This window comes from Armigeres subalbatus, chromosome 2 (genome assembly GCF_024139115.2).
Source record: "Armigeres subalbatus isolate Guangzhou_Male chromosome 2, GZ_Asu_2, whole genome shotgun sequence".
Taxonomy (NCBI): domain Eukaryota; kingdom Metazoa; phylum Arthropoda; class Insecta; order Diptera; family Culicidae; genus Armigeres; species Armigeres subalbatus.
The window spans coordinates 66,275,749-66,294,673 of record NC_085140.1 but is presented as its reverse complement, the minus strand read 5'-3'; the positions used below and the strand labels follow the sequence as shown (position 1 = coordinate 66,294,673).

The 18,925-nt window shown below is 40.5% G+C and overlaps 1 protein-coding gene across 2 annotated transcripts; it reads left to right on the top strand.

Annotated features, from left to right (window-relative positions):
- The first annotated feature begins 359 nt into the window (after positions 1-359).
- LOC134214478 (uncharacterized) lies at positions 360-1,443 on the top strand. Of its 2 annotated transcripts, none has more exons than XM_062693837.1 (2): positions 360-493; positions 597-1,443. In XM_062693837.1, the coding sequence occupies exon 2, from the start codon at positions 609-611 to the stop codon at positions 1,209-1,211; it is 603 nt and encodes a 200-aa protein (XP_062549821.1). In that variant the 5' UTR covers positions 360-493; positions 597-608; the 3' UTR covers positions 1,212-1,443. The 2 variants fall into 2 exon arrangements, with proteins under 2 accessions (XP_062549821.1, XP_062549822.1); XM_062693838.1 differs by having other exon boundaries at positions 399-537.
- The last annotated feature ends 17,482 nt before the right edge of the window (positions 1,444-18,925 follow it).

Below are 18,925 nucleotides of genomic sequence, written 5' to 3'. Positions count from 1 at the left end.
TCAGTAGTTTCCGAGTCTATAAGGTTCAGACAGACAGAAATTCATTTTTATGTATATAGATTATTTTTGTAATATTTATATTCTCTGCATATGGAAGTCGCAGAATTTATAAGTTAGTAATCAAATTATATTTTCTATTCACTGACTTATGAATTGTTTTTCTCCTTTATTTAAGTGATTTTTGAATTTCAAAATTAAGTTCATCACTAGCTTATTGATTGTCTTCAAGTACCTTTAAATAGGAAGATAAGTCTTCAAATATTTTGAAAAGTCTTCAAAATGTCTTCATGAAATAAATGTCTTCACAGAGATTCAAATGTCTTCAAATTGAAGACATGTCTTCAAATCTGGCATCCCTGCTCTGCAGTGTCACATGAAAAGGCCTATCGCACAGTCGACCGGCTGTCAACCTTGATGTACACCATAAATAAATAAATAAATCTATATTTTCTCCATTTTCTCGCAATATTTAACTTGAAACCCATCGAAAAAAGTAAGTCCACTTATAACACCTAGTCATAAACGCATAAATCAAAAGTAATATGTTATTTAACAAACTTCTATTTCGTCCTACTTATTACTTAATTGCATTTCAGATCCAGAGCGTCATGTCACAAGCAAGTGAAAAATCAGAGTTCAAAACTGCGACAAACGAGACGAGTCAATTGCAATATTTCAACAATCTGGCGAGTGGATCCTTTGGATTGGTCAAAAAAGCGTATCATAAATCAGAGGACGCCGTCAAATATGTCGTTCGTGAAACAAACGTAATGCAGCATTCTGCTCCTATCATTGACGTCACCAAAAAGGCTTACAATGCAGTCAAAGACAATGCACCTTCCATCCCAATGAAAGGAGCAGCGCTTGGTTTCACTACAGCCGCAATAGGGTCAGCTGCTACGATGAACATGATGGTGACGTCTGCAGCGAGCAATGTTGGAAGCAAACTTGTACGGGCATCATGCATCCGTAACTCTCTTTGGCTTTTCAACAAGCTGGGCTTGCCTAATGCGATGAGGGCAGGTGCCGTTTCCGCTGGAGTACACGCCAATAATTATATTATATCAGGTTTGATTCCTGGTCTGTTCACCGCGTGGGCGGTCTACGATGGATACCGATTGGCGAGGTTTGCTTACAATAAGTACCAAGAGCATCAGTGTGTTGAGACTGATCCTTCAAACACTGCCGTTCATATGGCATCTAATCTTTAAAACATGGCTCTGGTCATTGTGTCCGCTTACAATACTCTAATATGCATGGCCGCATGGGCCTCAGATTTCGCATATTGTACGGAAAATCTTAAATGGATTTATAATAGTGTTGTTTGTGGAACACTTCATACTTCATCCTAATAATATTGGAAACTAATGTTTCACCCTATACTTTATTAAATGAAAATAAATGGATTTATGAAAATGAATAAATATTATTTGGATAAGAAAATTATTTTGAGCTTTAGGAATGCTTTCACATGTCATAAGACGAGTTCATACAGGTACTACAGCATGCCCTCGATCATCCGGCTCTCGATAATCTGACGACTCGTTAGTCCGGATCTCGCTAGTTAAGAATTTTCCGGAATAGAGAGTATCAACACACATTTTGACCCTTCCTTCGGAAGTGTCTATAATTTCACTTTGTATGTGTTACCCTGGGAAATCGCATCGACGGCGGTCGGCCCATCCTGAGATCGACGATACGACCTCCGCAGTCATCCTCAACCATGACCGGTATCGACTACGCCCACCTCCTCTCTGACAGCACGAAAGGTATGTTTCGGTGAAAGCTCTCTCTCCCATGCATGTGAAGGGCCCCACCGTATGCAGAACGGCCGCAACGTTCCCCTTTTACTCCCAACCTACCCACCCCATGCCAATTCCTTCCATAAATAAAAAAACACAAATAAAAAAACTATCAACTGAATTTGTAATTGTATTATTATTATTTATTCAGACTAAGGCCGAAGTGGCCTGTGCGGTATATAAGAGTCTCCTCCATTCGGCTCGGTCCATGGCTACACGTCGCCAACCACGCAGTCTACGGAGGGTCCGCAAGTCATCTTCCACCTGATCGATCCATCTTACCCGCTGCGCACCTCGCCTTCTTGTGCCCGTCGGATCGTTGTCGAGAACCATTTTCACCGGGTTACTGTCCGACATTCTGGCTACGTGCCCGGCCCATCGCAGTCGTCCGATTTTCACGGTGTGAACGATGGATGGTTCTCCCAACAGCTGATGCAATTCGTGGTTCATTCGCCTCCTCCGCGTACCGTCCGCCATCTGCACCCCACCATAGATGGTACGCAGCACTTTCCTTTCGAAAACTCCAAGTGCGCGTTGGTCCTCCACGAGCATCGTCCAGGTCTCGTGTCCGTAGAGGACTACCGGTCTAATGAGCGTTTTGTAGATTGTCAGTTGGGTACGGCGGCGAACTCTATTCGATGGAGCGTCTTGCGGAGTCCAAAGTACGTACGATTTCCAGCCACTATGCGTCTCCGAATTTCTCTGCTGGTGTCATTTTCGGCAGTCACCAGTGAGCCCAAGTACACAAATTCTTCTACCACCTCGATTTCGTCACCACCGATGCAAACTCGCGGTGGGTGGCTCACATTGTCTTCTCTTGAACCTCTTCCTATCATGTACTTCGTCTTCGACGTGTTGATGACTAGTCCGATCCGCTTAGCTTTTCTCTTCAGTCTGATGTAGGATTCCTCCATCTTCTCAAAGTTACGTGCCATAATATCTATGTCGTTGGCGAAGCCAAATAGCTGGACGGACTCATTGAAAATTGTACCACTCGTGTTAATCCCTGCTCTTCGTATTACCCCTTCCAAAGCGACGTTGAATAGCAAACACGAAAGACCATCACCTTGCCGTAACCCTCTGCGGGTTTCGAAGGGACTCGAGAATGCCCCTACGCACATCACCCGATCCATCGTCGCCTTGATCAACCGTATCAGTTTATCCGGAAAACCGTGTTCGTGCATTAGCTGCCATAGCTGGTCCCGATCGATTGTATCATATGCGGCTTTGAAGTCGATGAATAGATGATGTGTGGGCACGTTGTATTCGCGGCATTTCTGCAGTACTTGGCGAATGGCGAACACCTGGTCCGTGGTGGAGCGTTCGCCCATAAAACCCGCCTGGTACTGCCCCACGAACTCCCTTGCAGTTGGTGCTAGTCGACGGCATAAAATTTGGGAGAGTACCTTGTAGGCGGCGTTCAGCAATGTGATTGCGCGGTAGTTGCTACAATCCAGCTTATCGCCCTTTTTGTAGATGGGACACACGACACCTTCCATCCACTCCTGCGGCAAAACTTCCTCCTCCCAAATCTTGGTAATGACCCAGTGCAGCGCTCTAGCCAGTGCCTCACCACCGTGTTTAAATAGCTCTCCTGGTAGTTGGTCAACCCCAGGGCTTTGTTGTTCTTCAGCCGGCCAATCTCCTCCTGGATTTCCTGGAGATCCGGAGCCGGGAAGATTATGTCCTGCGCGCGTTCTCCCAGGTCCATCACCATACCGCCATCTTCGTCTGCCACATCGCCATTCAGGTGTTCTTCGTAGTGCTGCCGCCACCTTTGGATCACCTCACGCTCGTTCGTAAGAAGGTTCCCGTTTATGTCCTTACACATATCAGGCTGTGGCACGTGGCCCTTACGTGAACGGTTTAACTTCTCATAGAGCTTTCGTGTGTTATTAGCGCGGTACAGTTGCTCCGTTTCTTCACGGTCTCGATCTTCCTGCTGGCGCTTTTTCCTCCGGAAAATCGAGTTTTGTCTGTTCCGCGCCTGTTTATATCGTGCCTCGTTCGCCCTCGTGCGGTGTTGCAGCAATCTCGCCCATGCTGCATTCTTCTCTTCCACTAACTGCTCACATTCGCCGTCATACCAGTCGTTTCTCTGATCCGGGGCACCGTGCCAAGTGCAGCGGTTGCGGTGCTACCAATGGCGGATCGAATATCTCTCCAGCCATCTTCAAGAGACGCTGCGCCTAGCTGCTCTTCCGTTGGGAGTGCCACTTCCAGCTGCTGCGCGTATTCTTGGGCTAGTCTACCGTCTCGTAGCCGCCCGATATTAAGCCGCGGCGAATTTGTAATTGTATTGTTCTTTTTACACTGAGTCTTAGGTGCATGCTTGTTCCGTCCTCTTCTGTTGGTTGCTTACGTCCGCTGTGTATTGAATGTAAACTATAATCAGTGATTATACACTGACAAAAATCCAATCATATCCATTATGTGTGGCACACATAAATTTTGACTATAGCATTTCCCACATAACGGCTATGTGAATTCGCATAGCACATATGTGGAATCACACATAACCCTTATTAACTAATAACCTTTATGTGGATTTTCCCATAGCGGGTGGTTATTAACGCACACATAAAATTTATTTGTAAATTTCTTTAGATTTTTGCCAATAAAAATGTGTGGATTTTTATTAGTGTAGTTTACATTCAATACAATATTAATTTTATTAGTTTATTAATGAAAGTGATTATTGAAATCACCCTATAAAGCTCTTCGTCCAAACACATTTCCGTGCTTTCATTTTGCGGAGATCTGTAGGATGTTATTGTGTACGTGTGAGTAATTTCCGTTGTCACACTGTAGCTTCAATGGTGGATTGCGTGAATGATACTTGTATATTTGTATGGGTGCGGTTTTGGACAGCGTATGCGTCGTTGGCTGACGAATGAAAAAAAAATTGGTCTTCAGTTGATTGACGAGTTTTGAGGTGCGCGCTACGCGTTGTCTAAGGATGATCGTTCCATCCGATTACGTTTCGGCTGAGAAAAAAAAAGCCTTCAGATACGACATGACGCGGTCGGTAGATAAAAAAGAACCTCTTTTTTGCTCGGTTTTGTGTTCGGTATAAATGGATTCCATGAATGGTAAGATTTTCATAGCAGGCTGAATAAAAGATGAGTAGAGCGAGTTGGCTAGTATGAAAAAAGGTGTTGGACGAGTGGGTTCCTGCACCATGAAATATTGAAATAATTGCAAATGCAGAGACAAAATGTCAAACACGTTTGGCAGAGAGTAGAGCGGGTGGGCTACTACTCCAAAAAAAAAAACAAATGTAGAGCGAGTGGGCTACTACATACAGATAGCGCAGGACGAGTGGGTTCCTGCGCAATCACAATAATAATGAAAATAATACAGCAAATGAAAAAAAAAAACTTAATATACGAGAAAGGCAAAAAAGAGTCAAACACGTTTGACTGAGAGTAGAGCGAGTGGGCTACTACTCCGAGAATAAGCAATGAATTGTGTAGAGCGAGTGGGCTACTACAATTAGAGAGCACAGGACGAGTGGGTTCCTGGGCTATAAGAAAAGATAATTTGCAAGTGCAATAAAAGTTAACGGCTAAGATTGAACGAATGGGCTACAATTTGCTACAATAAATATATAGAAATAGAATTTGACAAGTTATCACAAATCGATGAGCCTGGCAAGCTCATGTAATCGAATTTGTAAGGAATACTTAATATTACAGCTATGATTTCTATATCCTCAGCCTGGCAAGCTTTTGGAATAGATTTCATGGAATATCGCTGCATCGGTTTACAAAACGAAAGAATAAATTATATGAATTGTATTTTGATTGAAATTAGATTGAATTTTGATATAATTTGATAAATTGGAATTGGACATTAAGAATGAAAAGTAAATAAGGATAATAATATATTGGTAATATATTGCATTAAAAAATATGCTGTTTTGTATTCAATTGGAGTTTTAAAAGTTTTGAATTTTAATATTATATTTGTGTGTCTTTATTAGATTTGAATACTGGAATAAGACATTAGATTTGGATAAAAAAAAAATTGTTTGTTGGATTAAAATCTTCGATCTGTTGAATTGGTTGAATTGTATAGAATGTTTGAATAAAAGATATATTGGATTTAGATGTTGGATTCTAGGTGGATTTGTTTAAATATTTGATTAGATTGTAGTGGTCTATATAGTGGTGTTATATTTGGTTGTTTAATTTTGGTATTAAGCATCGATATTGTACTGAGATAATGAGTTCGCATGCTGCTATGGACTTTGGATATGAGTATTCGATTGGGCTTTTATTTAAGGTTTGGATGTTAGAGTCAGATGGTGCATTCGGATTTCAGTATTGAATTTGGCATGAGTTCATGTCGGACTATCCAGCTTTCCACGCTCGGTAATGGCGGCTTATCGGTGGGTAAAAATCAATTGGTCACTGTACTGTTTGACACTAGCTGGAGGAAAGCCGACTGGCGTTCGTGGGTGAGGGGAAGGGAAAAAAGGCCTTTTCGGCAGTGAGTTTTCCTCCAGCTAGTGTCAAACAGTACAGTGACCGATTGATTTTTGCACACCGACAAGCCGCCATTACCGAGCGTGGAAAGCTGGATAGGTTGTTGGATTAAGGTAATGAGTTCGGATACTATTTCGAGTTTTGATGTGGATATTAAATTTAAATTGGATTTTGATATTGGAGTTGGTCAATGAATTTAGATGTTGGACTTCGATGTTGGATGGAGAAAGTGAATTTGGATACTGTTTCGAGTTTCAGACTTAAGTTGATATTGGATATTGAGTTTATATATTTCATCTAAAGTTGGATATTAGATTCAGATAGTTTATACGGATTCCGATGTTAAGTTTGAATTGAATTTGGAAATTGGATTTTGCAATTTTGGGTTGATATAGCAAGTTCGGATACTGTTTTGAGTTTTTCCCTTGGAGATTTAATTTGAATGATTGTGAATTTTGAATATTAAACTCGCATAATGAATTCGGATTGCATTCAGATATCGGACTTAGATATTGCTAGGATACTTTTTTTTTGAATTTTATTTGAATATTTATTTTGATTATTGAATTTAAAAATTGAACTACGATATTAGATGAAAATAATAAGATCGAACATTTTCGAAATTTGAACTTGGGTATTGAATTTTCATTATTTATTTTTTTGGAGCAGGGAAAAGCCCACTTGAGTCGAACAATTATGTATTTGAATGTTGAATATTAGATCCATATAATGAATTCTGATTTTAAATTGCAATAATGAGTTCGGACAATATTTCGAAATTTGGATATTGAATTTGAGTGAGGTTTAATTATTGAATTGATATTGATATTGAATAGACTAAATGAGTTTGAATACTGTTTCGGATTTTGGACTTGGATTTTAAATTCGGATTGTAGCCAGATATCGGACTTGGATATTTGATTGAAATAATCAGTTCGGATACTATTTTGAATTGGATATTGAATTTCAATATTGTATTAGAATTTGGAGATGAGTTCGGTTTCCGACATTGAATTTGGATTGGATTTAGATATGGGGTAGAGAGAATGAATTCGAATTGTTCGAATTTTGACGTGGATATTTAATTGGAATTTTGTATTTAAATGTTGAATATAAGATTCGGAATTCGGATTTCGATATTGAATTCGAAATGAATCCAGGATTTGATTATTGAGCTCCCGCATAGTTCTAAACTATGTTCGAATCATCCCAAAAATAGCATATAATGATAAATAAAGTTATACTTACAAACTTGGTCATAGTTACTGAATCGACAATCTAACTGCATCATAAACAGTACATGTTGTATTATTATCAGTTAGAATTAATGAGTTCGGAGACTATTTCTAACTTTTAATTAGACAATGAGTTTGAGTCATTAAATAAAGATTGTGTACTTCAGTGTTGGATAGAGAAAATTAGTTCGAATACTGTTTCGAATTTTGGACTTAAATACTTAACTAGCATTTGGATTTTGTTGTAGAAATACAATTTAGATAATTATTACGGTTTTTGATATTGATCTTCGATTGAATTCAGTATCGGACTTGGATATTTTATTGAAATAATGAGATACGATACTGTTTAAAGTTTGGTTATTAAATTTAGGATGGGATTTGATGTAGATGGTTATTGAATGAATTTAGTTATTGGACTTCGATGCTACCTATAATCGAAGTTGAAGTTGGACACCTGCATATTTTTATCTTTTCATTATGGTTATTAAATTAAATGTTGCATAAAATTTAAATAATTAAATTCTAGCTCTAGTTTTAGATTTTTTAATTAAATATCCAGCTTTCCACGCTCGGTAATGGCGGCTTATCGGTGGGTAAAAATCAATTGGTCACTGTACTGTTTGACACTAGCTGGAGGAAAGCCGACTGGCGTTCGTGGGTGAGGGGAAGGGAAAAAAGGCCTTTTCGGCAGTGAGTTTTCCTCCAGCTAGTGTCAAACAGTACAGTGACCGATTGATTTTTGCACACCGACAAGCCGCCATTACCGAGCGTGGAAAGCTGGATTGAATTCTGATACTTCAATATACAGATATTGAAATTGGAGATAAATTTTGTAAGTTGAAAAACAGGCCAAGTTCCAGATGGAACGTGAAGCTATATTTTTTCATTTGTGTGCTTTCTTTAAATATTTGTAATAAGTTTCTGAAATATATGAAGTTGCTGGATTTAGATGCATATTGTTTTAGAGATTGCGTTTGCTTAGGTGATTTTTAAATTTTAAGGTTTAAGTATGTTAAAATTTTGAATTTTGTTTCATGAACACATGAGGCATGGTAAAAAAAGAGTAGAGATGAGAAAGGATGTAGTGATTATAGTTTACATTCAATACAATATTAATTTTATTAGTTTATTAATGAAAGTGATTATTGAAATCACCCTATAAAGCTCTTCGTCCAAACACATTTCCGTGCTTTCATTTTGCGGAGATCTGTAGGATGTTATTGTGTACGTGTGAGTAATTTCCGTTGTCACAGTGTAGCTTCAATGGTGGATTGCGTGAATGATACTTGTATATTTGTATGGGTGCGGTTTTGGACAGCGTATGCGTCGTTGGCTGACGAATGAAAAAAAAATGGTCTTCAGTTGATTGACGAGTTTTGAGGTGCGCGCTACGCGTTGTCTAAGGATGATCGTTTCATCCGATTACGTTTCGACTGAGAAAAAAAATAGCCTTCAGATACGACACGCTGGTCTAGTTGTGAGTTTTCCCGAGAACGTATGATGCCGACCAGAGGTAAGAGTAGCCCTGAGCTAGCCGCTATTACAACTTGTGTTGTCCCTTTTGTTATTTATTCGCATAAAAGTCTCATTCCAGATTTTGATAAACTTTTGCAAAAAAAACGTTGTGCTCAACATGATGAAGGAGTAAAATAAATGTCACAAGATTTAACAAAATTAAAAATCGACAACATGCTAAACTTGTATTGACTGTAAAGGTAAGATCCATCCGAATAAAATGACTCAAAACTATGTTCACATCATCGTCAAGTACATAATAGTGTATGTGTAGTGTAGTGTATGTCAATGTGTAACGAATGGCTATTTGAAAGAAAAGAACTTTAGTCAATAACAATAAAAAAATAAATGATTTATTCGGGTTTTCTAAAAGTCACATAAATTTTGCTTCAATATTGTCCAATGAATGATGGGTCCATAAAAACAATAACTAATACGAAAACGGTGAATATCTCGAGAATATTTCCGACCGGATATTGACTTTGGCGAACCCCTGTAACCGACTACGATGAGTCTATACCACCTGGTCAAAAGAAATTCATTCACTATTTCACCAGAAATTCATATGACCATTTGGTCGGAATTAAATTTTCGGCCAATAATAAACGAATTATGGTTGGAAGACAATTTCATTCTGAACTAATTATTGTATAAATATTGAGTGAAAGAAAGAGTTTCAATGAAAAGAATAAGAAAACCATTTTCATTCGACCAAATGTCCTTTCGACTAAACGTCCTTTCGACGAAATGTCATTTGACCAAATGTCATTAGACTAGCTGTCAATCAACGAAATGCTCCAAAGCCGACTACGATGAAGAAGTGACATTGATATCATTGGTTTTTGATAATGTGCCGAAAAAATAGAGGGTATTTCACCATCAGTACCTAATATTTTGCTATTTCTGTAGGTTTTCAATTTTTCTATAATACACCAGAGTCTCCATAAGTTTCTTTAGCCCAGGTGAAAAATCCTCATTGACATACATATTCGTTTTTTTCGCTCTTCCGCACTTCCGCTGAACTTTCTCACGTCGACTGAATTGCTCTTATCAGTTTATCCATGAATCTTGTGGATTGTTTATTCAAATTCAACCAAAAATCTATTGACGAATTATCCATTTAACTTATTACCTATTACCGACTAAACACTTTCAACATTCGACTAAATTTTGCATTCGACTAAATGTCCTCTCGACTAAATGTCCGTTCGACTAAATGTCATTTCGACTAAATGTCCATTCGACTAAATGTCCATTTGACTAAATTTCCATTCGACTAAATGTCCATTCGACTAAATGTCCATTCGACTAAATGTCCCTTCGACCAAATGTACTTTCGACTAAATGTCATTCGACGAACTGTCCCAAAGCAGTGAAAACCACAATAAAATTTGTTATAATCCTCAAAATTGATTAATCCATAATAGGAACACATGCACCAGTTAATTTTGGTTCCTTATTTGGCAAATCCCATTGATTTCTTATGGGATTGGCCAAATAGGGACCACTAGTGCGACAACTGGCGCAAAGGATGTCAAAAATTAAGCAAATTTTTACAATTCGGCACCAACATTTCAAAAGGGCGAAACTGCTTTTGTAAACAAAAGCTTCTCACGTCGCTGGTGGCCTAATTTGAGCCCACCCACAACATCCAGCACCATTGATTGAAAGAAAAGGATTCGCTGCTTCCATCAGTGGCGTTGGATTGCGTTTCGCCCTTTTGAAATGTTGATGCCGAATTATGCTTTGCTTGTTTTGGAGGAGATCAAATTATTATGCTTTATCGATCTGAACTTGTTTTGTGGTAATTTGATTGGCCATTTCGCATATAAAGCACTAGTGCGTCAACATTTAATACCGACCAGCGAGTAAAATGGCAAACGATGACATCTGTTCGCGTTTTTCATTGGAAATAGAAGTCCTTAAGACTTTAGAAAAACAATACATAAAATATTTAAATTTTTCTCAAGAGCTACCCTTGGACGCTACACTAATACTAAAGACACACTGGTGGTACAAGTACCACGGTTATATACCCTAGTACATATTGTACCATGGTTTTCCACGTTGTACCAGCATGGTACAAGGTGACACACTAGTGGTACAACTTGTACCATGGTACGAATACCATCAGTGTGTCATTAGTATAATAGGTAAAGAATCTAAAACGACCTTTATTTATCGTAATATTCATCGTGAGATTTCAATTTTCACGCTAGGCTTCTTAAGATTGGAATAAAACTCTTTTATTTCAATGAGAGGTAAGTAAAAGTTAAATAACAAAGAACTTGGAATTTTTTCGGATGGATTTTAAAACCTTCACAGACTTTTTTTGCTTATCTAAGCTCCTATTGTAGCCGCAACATCCTAGGCCGCAACAAGTGAAAAGGTCCCAGTAGGCGTGAAAAAACGAACTTAGATGAAAACTCGTGCAATAATTTTCTCAGACAGTTAATTCGAAAATCTAGCTTTGAAAATGGGGCCCTCCTTAGCCGTGCGGTAAGACGCGCGGCTTCAAAGCAAGACCATGCTGAGGGTGGCTGGGTTCGATTCCCGGTGCCGGTCTAGGCAATTTTCGGATTGGAAATTGTCTCGACCTCCCTGGGCATTAAAGTATCATCGTGCTAGCCTCATGATATACGAATGCAAAAATGGTAACCTGGCTTAGAAACCTCGCAGTTAATAACTGTGGAAGCGCTTAATGAACACTAAGCTGCGAGGCGGCTCTGTCCCAGTGTGGGGATGTAATGCCTAGAAGAAGAAGAAGAAGAAACTTTGAAAATAGGTCGTATGTGCAAAAGAGAGTCTCTCTTTGGATCTATTCGCTTTCGATTATTACGAAACTATACAACAGTTTACTTCGAATTTCTTGGCAGGTATACAAAGACAATAGCTTTGTCTATCATGCTGAAGTGGAAATGTAGCAAAACATGCAAAACTAGCCGATATATTAGCGAAAGAGAGCGTGATCAAAGAGAATCTCTCTTTTGCACATACGACCTATTCTCAAAGTAATCTAGAAATATGCTTTCAATTTGTTCTTATAAGTTGATTTGTTAACTGAATTGGAAATTATTGACAAATAAGTTGTATTGGGATGTAGAATTGAATTTTCAAAAATCATCCAAGAATTTATTCTAACAGGAAAGTAAGGTTAGTTTGATGTGGTCAGATCACCGGTTGAAAGCTCGCTTTTAAATATCAGTGTCGATACGGCGAACGCAACACCTATGGCACCCTATGGTTTTCTGAACCTATCAAAGCTTTTGAAATCTAATTTTTTTGAGATTTCTAAATTATTTACGTCAGGGTTGGGCCATCATTTGAAATTTTTAAGTCCATGGATATCTGGAGTACGCCAACTTGTGAACAATATAAATAAGTACATTAGTAGGGTTGAGCGAAAATGCTAAACTTTCTGTGTTATGACTGTAAAAATAGGAAAGTCAAAAAAAAGTTAGCCCCCCCCCCTAGAATTTTTCGTTAGTTACGCCAATGGTTTTTCTACAACTCTGCCGAACAAATCGTTGTTTTAATTCCACTAAAAACGAAGTTAAAGCGCTAGCTTCTGTAACTTCTACTAATAAATGACATTAAAATTTCAATCATTTATTAGTTTTAGTTAGTTGACTCGACTCGAGTCAAGTACGAGACGCTGAAGACGAGCCTAACTGTTGAGGGCAAAATGCGTATCTGTCAAAGGTACAATAAAGTAGTGAAATTAAAGGAATTGTACAAACTCGTCTTATGACAAGTTGATACATTCCACAAAAAGCTTGAAATAGTTTGATGGACATGACATAATTATTTTCTGAAGGTTCAGCCAGCTATGAGAGTTCGTAGAGTTCTCTGCACATTTCTTAAATATGTGTCCATCCTTTTTCCTAAAACATGTGACCAGGACAAATCTCGACTGTTGGAGAGTGGTAACTTGGTAACGGATGGAAGAGATGCTGCTCTCATATACAACAGTCTAAGCTTGTAACCCCACTAACACCTACAAATTTGTGCAAATCGCTTAATGTTTATTCTATTTAATTTATGGCATATCCTATATTTGTCCTATACGCTCAACTCGGAACATGGATGCGCCTCTGTAGGGTGTCTGCTACCTGGAGAAACCTGGAATTATCTGGGAACTCCTGACACACAAGACACACATTCTGGCCACAAGAAATCATTAGTAAACAGTAAAAATAGGAGGAAAATCCGTTTTTGCCTTTCGCGTATACTAAATATACGTAAAGGCTATAGGATCACTCCAAAACCGAACATTTGATAGAAGCCTCGGAGACCCATAGTGTTATATACCAATCGACTCAACACGACGAATTGAGATGATGTCTGTATGTGTGTATGTATGTATGTATGTGTGTTTGTATACAAAACCTCAACAGTAAAGTCGAAATACGTATCTGTCAACAAGGTACAATCAAGTGATCGAATTAAATGGGATGGTACAAACTCGTCTTATGACAAGTGAATACAATAAGACATTTCACTAAAAAGCTCAAAATAAATTGTTTTTTCCCCATTTTTCCCAAGGGTCCCTCCTTGGAGAAAAAATCGATTTTTGTTTTCAAAAACTGTTGCAATGCATTCAAATGAACGCAAATAAATGTGAATTGACGGAAATAACGAAATATATCTCCCTAAAGTACAATTTTGACCACTCTTAAAGCCTGTCCACGTTAAATTTCGGACACTTAGATAATGTCCATGTGATTTACCGCCATTTCATGAATTTGGACGAGAGCTAAAACATTCTGAAAGCATCACATGAAGTGTAGAGATTTATCTGTTATGAAAATGGATCATGTCAGTGACATGAGATTTTTTTTTTAATTTGCATTGAAAGATAGGTGTCCGAGATTTAACGTGGACAGGCTTTATGTGCTTTTCTTTTAACATTTTATAATACACGGGAAAGGCACCATCACCGCTAGGTAGATTATTCTGGTTTTTTTTTCTCCAGAACAATTTAGGCGTATTTAGGGAAAATATTCGATTTGATAGGTCACGTGCCCCATCGTGCCCCAGCTTAACTCCGCTAGTAGTAGTTCAGTTCCTTTTACAAAAGTTTTGTAAATAATAAAATAAAATCTACCAAAGTAGACATATTCTCTATTTGTTTGGCACAGCTATAGACGCCATTAAATTGCCGACTACAATCTTGCATGAATTTATGAAATCGAGTAAAACGATTCCTTTCTATTCATATACATTTCTTGATACGCGTGTGATGGCTTCGTTCGTCATTCACAAGCCAAACAAACCACAAACATTTTTGTACACCCGTTTCTCTTGCACCGACTCCATCATCCAAATCTCATAGATCCCCGGTACCCGCACACGCCGTGACTGCTGCTGCCAATCTGTTTTGAATCGCATATATCTAATCTGCCAAAGCGCGCAGATTTATCGACCCGCAAGTCACACACCTTATAATCCAATTTGGGTACCACCCGCACCCGTAAGCCGTCATCGCACACCGGCTGACCAATCGCTGCGCCAGCCGACTGCCGGGCGCCGCAGCTAAGATAAGCTCAGACAGCGCTAAACCGCAAGCAAAGAACACCCACCACCACTTCAGTACGCAATGACCTGTGATACGGAACGACTAGCTTTGGAACTGTCCACTCGGGTGGCCGCCGGTTTGGCAATTCTGTTCACTCGGGACGCCATCCTCGGAAGTCCATCGGCCCGGGCCGAGCTGAAGGCTTTCAACATTCGGTGCACCGTTGGACTGGCCAACTTACTGCGACTACCCTCTCGGATCCGACTGGGAGCTGTCCAGGTTGGATTAGTGATCTACCACGTGCAGCGTGTTGCGCTCTTCCATGGCCTCAACAGTGCGGTGGTCGTGCGGTTCCTGATCGATCTGGTACGGCTGATAAGGGACCGATTTCGAAGCAAGTGATTAGGAGACAGAGATGTCGACAGATTCATAATTGTCCTTTTATTGTTCTGTACAAAACGGCATTCTACGGGTCTCTCATACACGTCCACGCCCGTTCGGATGCGACTACTATGTAAAGCTAATTTTGTAAACTCTAGTAAGAATAACATTTTTTATATAAGATAGTAATACGCATGCACAATAAATATATCAATGTTCTTAACTATTACGGAATATAACATTTCATTTAATCATAATACTGTTGATAGTCCATCTCATCAATAATACTAATATCATATGGTGTACTTAAGAAATCTGAGGTTAGTCCAGTGCCGTTAAGTTATTTTATTTGTTTGATCTAAATCTACAGTCATTTCACATTTTATGTATTTTATCTTCTTTTTTCTGTCTGACAAAAGCTGAGATAGATTTTTCTAAAAGAATTCCATTAAAGCCCTCATCAATGCCTGATTTTATTTTATTTCATAACCAAAAACAACGGCAATTGAACATGAAAATAAGCAGACATAAAATTAACAAAATTACAAATGTTAAATCATCGAAGAATCAGAAGAAAAAACTTGCAAGTCACTCCCGGGCAAATCGGAACACTATCCGCAGCGCCGCAGCGTGGGGTTCGTCAAGTTGGCCCCCGCCAAGGGCGCCAAAATCAAGATTTGCGCTATGAGAAATATAACAATTTGGAAGATTAATAGATAACAAATCGACTTCAAAGTCCCACTTTAGAGTTGAATTATGTGCAGAAGTTCCTCCAAATCACCGACATCTACTTTATTCTTTATGGTAGAATTTGTCTTAATCCGAATTGGTGTTTTGTCGTTACCAACCATTCCATTCTAGGGATGTTCTTGATTCGACTAGGTCCGACAACGATTCTGGCCATCGACCATCTTACTGCAGAATCAGATTTCATTGGCCCAAAGGTCATTCTTTAAATATAAAATACTGAACATTTTACTTTCCTTAGTAAGTAAGGGGCGCCCAATGTAGGTTCCGCCAAGGGCGCTGAGAGACCACGCTGCGGCTCCGACTATCCGTGTTCCAAAAACAGTAATTTTTTTAGTACCCTGAGCGGCTACTAACCTGCTTACCAAACATAAAAATGGGTTTTCAACAATCAGCTTGTTCAGTTGTTTAGCGACAGTTTGTTTCAAGCAGCCGAATTATGGAAATTAAGAATAAAACCAAATTCTGGGCGGATTCGGAAGAATATAAGTAACTACCTATTTTAGAAATACACCAAAAGTTTTTTGCGATTCATCAGCAAATAATCCAGGAAAAAAAACTTCAACATATTTTTATCTCATTCTTGAACTTGATTCAGTGATTGATTTATGGACCTGTTTTCAATCGATTAAGTAAAATGTTATCGATATTATTGATTGTGATAATTGATTAGTACGGTAACCGTACTTGGACCCCTGTAGAGCAACTGCTTACAGTTGAGTTGATCATATGCAAAGGGGTGTAAGTGTCACATTTTCTGTAAATTTCCACATTATACCTAATTGAGTATGAGAATGATTGGATGGCACGGCAAATGCTGGGTAAATCGTATTTTGGTACTTCGCGTACCTGTAGGAATAAAATAGACCCCATCTCGCGGTCCTTAGCCTCTTACCCAGCAACTCCTATCCCTACATCCTCGTGGCGCTGGTCGGGATACGAGCAACCTTATAGGGAAGATCGGGTAACCAACCCCGATGGGAACTATGGTCGTAATACGTATCTGTCGATCTGTATCTGCCCACTGCGGGACGTCAAAATCGTCATCGGTGACATGAACGCACAGGTAGGAAGGGAGGAAATGTATAGACCGGTCATCGGACCGGATAGTCTGCACACCGTATCGAATGACAACGGCCAACGATGCATAAACTTCGCAGCCTCCCGCGGAATGGTAGTACGAAGCACCTTCTTTCCCCGCAAAAATATCCACAAGGCCACATGGAGATCACCTAACCAAGAAACGGAAAACCAAATCGACCACGTTCTAATCGACGGTAAATTCTTCTCCTACATCACGAACGTCCGTACTTACTGCAGTGCGAATATTGAATCCGACCACTACCTCGTTGCAGTTTGCCTGCGCTCAAAACTCTCGACGGTGTACAACACGCGTCGAAGTCGGACGCCGCGGCTTAATATTGGGCGGCTACAAGACGGTAGGCTAGCCCAAGAAAACGCGCAGCAGCTGGAAGTGGCACTCCCAACGGAAGAGCAGCTAGGCGCAGCGTCTCTTGAAGATGGCTGGAGAGATATTCGATCCGCCATTGGTAGCACCGCAACCGCTGCACTTGGCACGGTGCCCCCGGATCAGAGAAACGACTGGTATGACGGCGAATGTGAGCAGTTAGTAGAAGAGAAGAATGCAGCATGGGCGAGATTGCTGCAACACCGCACGAGGGCGAACGAGGCACGATATAAACAGGCGCGGAACAGACAAAACTCGATTTTTCGGAGGAAAAGCGTCAGCAGGAAGATCGAGACCGTGAAGAGACTGAGCAACTGTACCGCGTTAATAACACACGAAAGTTCTATGAAAAGTTGAACCGTTCACGTAAGGGCCACGTGCCACAGCCTGATATGTGTAAGGACATAAACGGGAACCTTCTTACGAACGAGCGTGAGGTGATCCAAAGGTGGCAGCAGCACTACGAAGAGCACCTGAATGGCGATGTGGCAGACGAAGATGGCGGTATGGTGATCGGCTCCGGATCTCCAGGAAATCCAGGAGGAGATTGGCCGGCTGAAGAACAACAAAGCCCCTGGGGTTGACCAACTACCAGGAGAGCTATTTAAACACGGTGGTGAGGCACTGGCTAGAGCGCTGCACTGGGTCATTACCAAGATTTGGGAGGAGGAAGTTTTGCCGCAGGAGTGGATGGAAGGTGTCGTGTGTCCCATCTACAAAAAGGGCGATAAGCTGGATTGTAGCAACTACCGCGCAATCACATTGCTGAACGCCGCCTACAAGGTACTCTCCCAAATTTTATGCCGTCGACTAGAACCAATTGCAAGGGAGTTCGTGGGGCAGTACCAGGCGGGTTTTATGGGCGAACGCTCCACCACGGACCAGGTGTTCGCCATTCGCCAAGTACTGCAGAAGTGCCGCGAATACAACGTGCCCACACATCATCTATTCATCGACTTCAAAGCCGCATATGATACAATCGATCGGGACCAGCTATGGCAGCTAATGCACGAACACGGATTTCCGGATAAACTGACACGGTTGATCAAAGCGACGATGGATCGGGTGATGTGCGCAGTTCGAGTTTCAGGGCATTCTCGAGTCCCTTCGAAACCCGCAGAGGGTTACGGCAAGGTGATGGTCTTTCGTGTCTGCTATTCAACATCGCTTTGGAAGGGGTAATACGAAGAGCAGGGATTAACACGAGTGGCACAATTTTCAATAAGTCCGTCCAGCTATTTGGCTTCGCCGACGACATAGATATTATGGCACGTAACTTTGAGAAGATGGAGGTAGCCTACATCAGACTGAAGAGGGAAGCCAAGCGGATCGGACTAGTTATCAACACATCGAAGACGAAGTACATGATAGGAAGAGGTTCAAGAGAAGACAATGTGAGCCACCCACCGCGAGTTGGCATCGGTGGTGATGAAATCGAGGTGGTAGAAGAATTTGTGTACTTGGGCTCACTGGTGACTGCCGAAAATGATACCAGCAGAGAAATTCAGAGGCGTATAGTGGCTGGAAATCGTGCATACTTTGGACTCCGCAAGACGCTTCGATCGAATAGAATTCGCCGCCGTACCAAACTGACCATCTACAAAACGCTCATTAGACCGGTAGTCCTCTACGGACACGAGACCTGGACGATGCTCGTGGAGGACCAACGCGCACTCGGAGTTTTCGAAAGGAACGTGCTGCGTACCATCTATGGTGGGGTGCAGATGGCGGACGGTACATGGAGGAGGCGAATGAACCACGAGTTG

What these genes read in the sequence shown, in the direction of transcription:
- LOC134214478 (XM_062693837.1), top strand. Translation starts at nt 609, where the DNA reads ATGTCACAAGCAAGTGAAAAATCAGAGTTCAAAACTGCGACAAACGAG.